The sequence below is a fragment of the Argopecten irradians genome, chromosome 5 (assembly GCF_041381155.1).
Source record: "Argopecten irradians isolate NY chromosome 5, Ai_NY, whole genome shotgun sequence".
In the NCBI taxonomy this organism is placed as follows: Eukaryota; Metazoa; Mollusca; class Bivalvia; order Pectinida; family Pectinidae; genus Argopecten; species Argopecten irradians.
Genome location: NC_091138.1, coordinates 33,092,198 through 33,101,626, shown reverse-complemented (window position 1 = coordinate 33,101,626; position 9,429 = coordinate 33,092,198). Strand labels below are relative to the sequence as shown.

Sequence of the window (9,429 nt, the reverse complement as noted above, 5' to 3'; positions counted from 1 at the left end):
AATGTGAATATGAGCTTTATGACCATAAACCTTTGTAATAAAGGAGCATAACTCTAAAAAAAAAAAAAAAAAAAATATCTGCAATAGTTGAATGTAATGAAATTGGCATTCTTTCATTTGAGTTATAATAGGGAGGAAACTTCTTCTCTGTGCTCATGACTGATTTGCATATATGGCACACAAAAGGGGAGATAACTTCATACTTTGAATGTCTATGAGAAACAGTTACTGTCAGTAAATTGTAGTGAAATGGACATGCCCCACCCATCCACATACCCTGCAAAATCTTTTATTTGACTTATATTAGGGAAAAAACGTCTTCTCTGTGGTCCTTATTGATTTGCATATAAGTCACACATTGGAGATAGCTCATCAGTCTGAATGGGAGATTACTCTTCCTACCTCTTGCAATAGACAATAAATCACTTGGTAAGTTTTCGTTTATTTGGAACATCTGATTTGACCGTTTCTTAAAGTCATTATTTCATGTAGAAATCCAGATGGACCTGCATTTTTTTATATAGGCCTGTGAGGGCTTTGTCAAGGCTTGTCTGAAAACAATATAAAATCACCAGGTACGTCTTTAATTCATAAACGAACAACTAGGTCCAACCAGTCAAACCATATAATCGAGCCAGCTGTCTGAATAGGAGATAATTATTCCTACCTCTCACATTAGAAAATAGTCACCTGATGCAACAGTTTGCTGAATAAAAAATCACATTTCTTGGCTGTTCATTAGGCCAAAAAAAACATGTCTGTTTAGGGTTACTCGACCTTTTCTAATTTTTTAGACTCTTATTTTTTTTTTGATCTCAGACTCCGGTCCCGGCGATTATTTTAGAGTGAAACTCACTTAAAAAAAAGAAGACAACCTACCAATAACAGACATATTTTTTTGGCCTTATCAAGACCAACAGAAAACAAACACATTTTTTTAATGTTTTCCTTTCTTTTTATTTTTCTCCTTAACTCTTTTCATTTGAAATTTCTTTTTAGACTTCTTCTCCTTGATATGGCCTAGCTGTGATGGACGTTTGGACTTTTTCTTCGGTAATTCTTTGTTGAGAAAAGCCACTTCTCTGTAAACAAAAAAAAAACCCTGTTTTAACTGCACATACACTTTTCCATTGTCTATAGGGGAGTTAAGTTTTTAGGTCATCTGATCTGAAGGGTCAGGATAACCTATAGTCATTCTGTGCCTTTCGTCGTCGGACCTTCATTTAAGGTCACAGGGCTGACCTCTTTAAATGACTTTTTGTGAATAACAAAGGGGCCCAGAGACCTCATATTTGGCCTGTTAAATGCTGGGATTAAGGGCTACTGACTGTGTTCAAATTAATGACCTTGACCGCCATTCAAGGGCATGGGGGTCAAATAGGCTGTAAATCTTTTGATATAATAACTAAGAGAGTTAGAGGCCTGGTATTGGTCCTGTAGAATACTAGAATGAAGGGCTAACAAGTTTGTTCAAATCAATGACCTTGACCACCATTTAAGGTCACAGGAGTCAGATAGGCCAAAATCTTTAAATAGCTTCTTGTTGGTTTTTTATCAATTTCTCCCTAACAGTAGTACCTACTTGCGCTGAAGTTTCTTCATATCTCGTTTCAACTTTTCATGTTCTTTTGGGTCAAATCTAGCTGAGGGCACTGTTTCTGAATTCTGTTCATCTTCAAACTACAAAATAAATTTGAAATGCACTTAAATTTGTAATTTATTTTATTTCTGCATATTACTGAGTTATCTGCCCTAGAGGGTGGGTATTAATTGTGACATCACGTGTTAACAAAGGTAACATCATGCTTTTCTTCAGAAAATGACACAAGTTTCACTCACAAAAGAATCACGTCATAATGGATACCTGCCTGCAAGGGAGGTAACTGCAAAGATGGAATACTAGACTTGAGGTAACATGTTTAGATAGATGCAAACAGGTCAATGTGACAAATCTATTGTACATCCAGAGTCTATAGGTCAATGTGACAAATCTATTGTAAATCCAGAGTCCTGCATGCTGGGCCCATTGTTTTGGACACATAAATGAAAAGGACCAACAGAAAATATTTGCAGTTTTAAGATACCGAAACGAGGCGCGTGGGTAAAGTAAAATGTACTGTCCATTTTTAATAATCCCACATTCCGTTGATTGTGACATTGTATTTTGTTATGTGTTTTTGGTGTTACAATCACCGGAAGGTTGTTCTAACCAACAGTAAATCAATCATACTTTACCAAACCTCCGTATTAGCTGTTATTTAAGTCAGCCTCTTTGTGTTACAATGTACTTGGTTTTAACTGTATGCTGTATTAGCTAGACATACGATGAAATCTGGAATCTTTTCTATGTTAATATAATAAAGGACAGGTTCATCAGCCCCATTTGGTGCCATTTCCTACATACCTTACACTGACCTCTGTATAAAGGACACCTGTCTTTAAATGGCATTTTTGCTATTTATGTCCATTTGATGTCCTTTATTGACAGGTTTAACTGTGTATGTACCTGACTTTAGTGTGCTAAAGACATGTTTACCTGGTTTTGGCCCAGACGAACACCAGAGTGACCCGCCAGGTCCAACTCTGATATATCTGTGATTGTAACAGTGTGTTCTGGCAGCTCTTGAACGGTGGGTGTCCCAATCATATCTAACTCTGGGGCATTTTGTTTAGATTTGCCTTTGAAGTAGAAGCTCTTTTCAATCAACTCTTTCCTCTGGAAAATAAAAATCATAACTTGACATTAATGCTTTAATCAATCAACCACTGAGTGAATTAAATCATGTTACATACAAATAATACATATGTCTGTGGAATAATTATTGGACCTCATTTTCTCCCATACTTCACGGGGATATCCCGTGGTTACTAGGGAAAAGATATCTCTATCTTACACAGGGGGGTGTAAGACAGCTCACACGCGCTAGACAATAACGTGATGTCATCAATACATGCTGCATAACTGAGGCGCACATTGTAGATGACGTCATCAATTTTGACGCATAACGACGTCATTGCGATAATTATATATATATAATGGCGCGATGAAAAAGCTGGAAACCAAGTGGAATTTCATCATTTTTCTACTATGTATGGAGAAAAGAATCAAACCCTCATGAAAGATTTTGGCCGTCTACCCTCGGCAAGCCTCAGGTTGACAGGCAAAAATCTTTCACTCGGGTTGAGATATCCCTGTCCACTTCACAGACCCATGTAAGATTCTATTAGTCTATTGCTATAAATTTGGTTTTCATTGCAATAATGAGAATTTAAAAAAAAAAGAAGATCTTGGCGCCCACCAAAGAATGATCTATGTCTGACAATTGAAAGAGGGATCTTTTCTCTGCTTTTGAAACTTCAACTACCAAAATGGCAGCTGGTCAGCCATTTCATTTTGTTGACTGATCATACCCAAAGTGCAATATGAACAACTAGGGCGTTAGGGAAACCTATATGTATAATTTGAGAGAAATCCCTTCTGTACTTTCTGAGAAATAGTGGTAACAAGAATTGTTAACGGACAAACGGATGGACCATGGATGAAAGGCAATTTGAATAGCCCATCATCTAATAAGGGTAGTGGGCTAAAAAGTGCCAACCTACTATCTCTTCTTTTATAAGGATTTTATTGGAAAACACATGTTATTTTATTTCGCCTTGTGAAATACAAGCTTCTGTATTCGTGTTTAGAAGGATTCTACATTGACATATTGACAAATGTAAATGTTTACAAGTTTTACATCATTGATGTAAAATCTGTTCACTCCCCACAAGAATGCTGATTGCCAAGTTTGTTTGGTTCAAGTCAATTCAGTTCTTTATTACAGTAAATAAATTTCTCTGTTCCCCATCTTACATGTCCTACTCCCTCTCACTCCGGAAAAGAGTTGCCATACAATGTATATGAAACATGGTTTTTTTTTCTCTCTAAGATGTATCAATGTTCCTGATCAAATCAATACTACCTTTCTTTTGAACTCTTTTCTATCCTCCTTCACTTGCAGTTCCTTTTCATCTATGGCCTTCTTTCGCCTTTCATTTTTTCTTTTCCTGAATCCTGTCAAGAATTCCCTGTAGAAAGATTAAAATAATTTGATGTAGATTTAAACTTTTATCCCCATATTCCATTACTATTTCCTAGTATCATAAATATAGTATACACTATATAAAATAATAATACTGTTGAAGGCAACATATTAAGCTTGAAGTTCCTCTTCAGCACGACCCTTGGCCTAGAATTGGAACATCTGAGGATTGTCCTAGGCTCGGTTATAACCGGAACAAGGACACTAAGCCTCATCATTCAATCAATCAACATCTCAGGACATACTGTTAGCCGTTTATACTTCTGAATGAATCAACCGGTTTTACCACACCAAAAATTTTATAGGCGACACTCTGACTTGCTAACCATATAGAGTTTTGCTGAGGTGACACTGAACAGGGTGTTGTAAAAAAGACACTGTATTGGAGTGTAACAAGTATTGTAGTGGAGTGTAATTACAAGTCTAATTTTAATTAGATTGTAACATAAAGTTATATCATACACTACAAATAACATAATAATTAATATATCTCCTACATATGTAGGATGTTTATCCTCTGATTCAGATGCATTTGTGCATAGGCATATTAAATTTATATACATACGGTAGGTAGATAAAAAACGCAGATAAATACAAAGTGTCTACATGAAATAATCAGACAAAATTATAATTTCACATATTTGGCTGGCCTTGCCAGTTACATGTATGGTATAAATTGTATTTGTATACAAAATGTTTGCTGTCTAATTTGCTGTCAATTCAGAAAAACATACATACAATTATCACAGCGAATCATGCATAGGTGATGAGTGCATATGAGGCTATTTTTAGAAAAAAATCAATAGTATGCGGCAGTCAATAGATTCCATCATTCACTGTTCACGTTTTTGATTGAATAGTGGTATGTTTTATCATAGTGTAACAAAAAGTGGACTTCATGTTTTCAGATTTTTGGTGGAAACATTGCCTAAAAGATATCATAGCCTGTGAGTAACAACATGTCCTTTTGTCTGATTATTTTTGCAGAAACTATATCCATGCTTTGACATTATATATGTACATTTATATCTGTACAGAAATGTTTCTGAAAACTTAGCAGATGGGCAAGGATTTGTTCAGCTGTTCAGCACGGACTGCTGTACACACAGGGACTTGTAACGTAGGTTGTGAGAAAGTCTGTTGTGTATACATGTGTACTAGGCCTATATACTATATAAAAGGACAAGGGAACCAACGGCTCGCTTGGAAGAGGTACACCTGCCTCTACTAAAGTCGCCGGTATTCCGTCAAACATGGATAAATATGTATATATTTAATACTAATATATTCTTAAATAAATTTTCGATACGGAAAACACAACTTCAGACACGAAATAATATATTAACATACCTTTATTTCACTATGAACGCGGAAAATGCAGTCATATTTCATCACTGTCGTTATGGCTGTCCAGTGAAATCTAGGTCAAAGGCACTCATATTCCCTTGTAACAAATTTTGTATGCATTCATTTCACTTTCTGGTGATATTTTCCTATAGCAAATACAAATAGGCTATCTCCGATAATGCTTTCATTAATCCAATCTAACAACTAAGTGAGGAATCACACTTTTTTTATCCAGCACTCGACTCTTGTTCGTATAATCTGCCATATTGTAATTGATGATGGGTACCTTTTTAGTGTACCCGTCCTTACCCGATACTGCACTGAAATTCTGTACCCAGACTCTGTATAAATTAAGTTTCATGGTTAAGGTTCTTAGAAGTACCTTTATTTGAAATACACGTATCATTAATTGAAGAATCTAACTTAAGTTGAGACTCTAATGTTTTACTTTACCGTTACCACATTAATATTGTAGCTTCTAGTATACAGGCACTGTGTATATGGGGTTTCCAGTTCGGGTCCGGGTATGGGTATGGGGTACACAATATCCACTCAAACATGTTTAACCTAGATTTCAGTGGACAAGCAAAACGACAGCGAGGAAATCTGACTGCATTTTCCACGTTCATAGTGAAATAAAGGTATGTTAATATATGATATCGTGATTGAAGTTGTGTTTTCCATGTCCAAAATTTATTTAAGAATGTATTGGTATTAAACATATACATATTTATCCATGTTTGACGGAATACCGGCGACTTTTGTAGAGGCAGGTGTACCTCTTCCAAGCAAGCCGTTGGTTCCCTTGTCCTTTTATATAGTATATAGGCCTAGTACACATGTATACACAAACAATGTTTGGGTCCAATTCTGTTTCTCATATACATTAACGATTTCCATCAATACATGCAGTACAGCACACTAAGACTATTCGCAGACGACAGTATTATATACAAAACAATAAACAACAAAGACGACACAATAAAACTACAGAAAGATCTGGACGCAGCAGCACAATGGGAAACAGACTGGCTAATGAAATTTCACCCAGATAAATGCAACATTATCAGTGTTACACCAAAACGCAACAAAATACACCACAACTACACACTCCACAATCACACACTCGAGCAAGTAAACTCAAGCAAATATCTAGGACTAACACTACAAAAAAACCTAAAATGGGACTTGCACATAAATAATATCACCGCAAATGCAAACAGATCACTAGGGTTTTTAAAGCGCAACTTAAAAATTAATTCACCACACATAAAAGCACACGCATACAAAGCACTAGTTCGACCCAAACTGGAATACTGCTCTTCCATATGGGACCCCCACAACACACACCAAATTCAACAGATAGAAAAAACACAACGCAGAGCAGCAAGATATGTTCACAACAAATATCACGACACCAGTTCAGTTACAAACATGATACATCAACTCAACTGGCCAACACTACAGACACGACGGCTACACACAAGATTGATACTTTTCTACAAAATAATACACAATATAGTTGCCGTCGAATACCAGACCATACTCATACCAGTAGACCACAGAACCAGACACTCCAATCCACACTGCTTCAGACAAATCTCTGCTGCAAAGGACACATACAAATACTCATTTTTCCCACAAACAATAACACAATGGAATCTCCTCCCTGTAGCAGCAGTACAATGCACTACACTCGAGGACTTCAAGGCACATATTTCCAACGTAGCCCTTGAAGCCCTCACAAAATAGTTCTGCACACACCTTTTATCTATATACTAAAAAAAAAAAAAAAAAAAATCACAAATCTAATCCTTTCACACCCTTGCACCCCTACAGGTCCCCCGTGACATAATCGTCATACTTTGACGGCGTCCCGTACACATAAGAAGAAGAAGAAGACTTTCTCACAACCTACGTTACAAGTCCCTGTGGCTGTACATGTGCATTCACTATTTATATATAATATTTCATAATTTGTTACTGCAATCATAATTACAACGTAGAAAGTTTCATTAAACATTTTAGTGAACAAATGACTGTCTCGTTCATATTATTGAAACAAAACGTTTCTGTGAATAAAAAATAAAATATTTTTCATTTAACTTATACAATCTTCTGACCAGACAGCCAGAAACATTTATTGGCATTTTGTGTTTGATTTGTTGTTATAAAACACAAAGGTAAGTCCTTACAATCGTGCAGCTTCATCAAAAACCACTACTTTTTTAGTTTGTCTGTTTTTAGGGGCCCTCTTCTTGTCCTTTTTCCTGTCGTTTCCCATTTTATGCACAGCGCCTGGAATTTTCAAATTGACAACAACTTTTCACGTGTTCAAGCTTCTCAGTGACATGGATATCACTGTCATTACAACGTTTGTTTTTATTGGTTTGCCCGAACGACGATCGTAATGATTGGGTCAAATCAGACAGGATCAGGGACGAACGAACAATAAAAATAATCTTTATAATGACATTATTTTTGTTAGTACACACACATATTTAGACCTATATATCTTTGATATCTTTAGACGATTTATACAGAAAATGTGCACAGAGATTCAATATTACAGTTATTCCTTTACTAAAGTTATCTTTCTTTGTAAAACACGAACTGATTTTTTCTTTTTTTTCGCTGAATTTCTTAATCAAAGTACTGAAAGTACTGCTGCGGTAAAACTTCTGGATGATAGGAGTTGATTCGAGTGTTAAAGGTTGATAAGTCAATGGTTATATTATCAGTATAACTGCAAATTGGAAAACGATCCAAAGAAAACAGGACTTAAACTAAGACTGAAAAACTAATACAAATAATTGTTGTTTTATTTGGTCGTAATAATTTATCACATTGATTTATTTTCTCATATTTTGTACAGGTCAAGTTATTCTAAATACACATAATGCATTTCAGTGCAGAACCTTCAATCAAAGAGGAAGTATTTATGTTGTCAAGTTTATATAAAGAAAAGTTTCAGCATTATATGGTGACTTGTAATGTCAAATTAAATTGATTTTTTTTTGTTAAAAACTAAACAGGCATTCTTCAGATATCAAGAAAAAACTTACTGGTTATATTATATAAAATCTCATATAATGTTTAAGCAATACCGTACACGTATTTGACCTTTAATTACTAATATGAATGACATCAAGGATTTCCTGTTTAACAAAAATGTATCTAGCAAGTTTAAGAACACCATACTATCTATAACTACAAAAATTAATGGTTGTCAGACCGTGTAACATATATAACTAACGTATATTGTCATAAAGGATGACTTTCATGCTTCATAACTTCACTAATACTACTTTGACAACATATCAGGGAGAAAGAGGGGAAAGAGAGGGAAAGAGAGAAAAAAATCTCTGTCAGCTATCAGCTGTTTACCGGTATATGCTTTATCAAGTTTCAAGTACATGAATGTATCTATATCAACTATAAAACTAAATAACCTGAGTTAATTAACTAAACGACATGTAAATGGCACGAAGGATGTTTTTTGTCAAAACATGTTAATATTTTTTCTCTATGTCTATCAAGTTTGTAGTACATTACAACACATATTCTAACAAACGGTAACTGCACGAGTTACCTAGATGACAAATATTGTAATCAGTGTCCTTTTCTAACTACAATTTGTAAATATCTTTCTTATTAAACATTATGGAAAGTTGTTCAGCAAAATTTGGAGCAAGGATAGGTCCAAAATTCGGATCGCAAATTCACTCAGAAATTTTACTTTGACATGATAATTTACTTTGAAGTTTGACTATTGGTTCCAAAACTGTTTTCATAAGGCTTGAACATGATAATTTACTTTGATTGGTAGAAAAACAGTTCTTATAAGGCTTGGTTCAAGAAATGCATAATTGTAGTATATGATTTAATGAAGGATAGTGACACGCTTACTTTTTACTGTTTTGATGAATTGATACAAATCTATCAGATTAGTACTAATTTTGTGGAATATCACGGTTTTATTATCTGCTATCAGAGA

The 9,429-nt window shown here is 35.0% G+C and overlaps 1 protein-coding gene across 1 annotated transcript; it reads right to left on the bottom strand.

Moving 5' to 3' along the window:
• Positions 1-922: 922 nt before the first annotated feature.
• On the bottom strand, positions 923-7,790 carry LOC138323584 (nucleolar protein 12-like). Its single transcript, XM_069268290.1, has 5 exons — positions 7,628-7,790; positions 3,966-4,071; positions 2,537-2,716; positions 1,583-1,680; positions 923-1,082 (listed from the first exon to the last, which is right to left on the bottom strand). The coding sequence occupies exons 1-5, from the start codon at positions 7,714-7,716 to the stop codon at positions 938-940; spliced, it is 618 nt and encodes a 205-aa protein (XP_069124391.1). The 5' UTR covers positions 7,717-7,790; the 3' UTR covers positions 923-937.
• Positions 7,791-9,429: the final 1,639 nt, after the last annotated feature.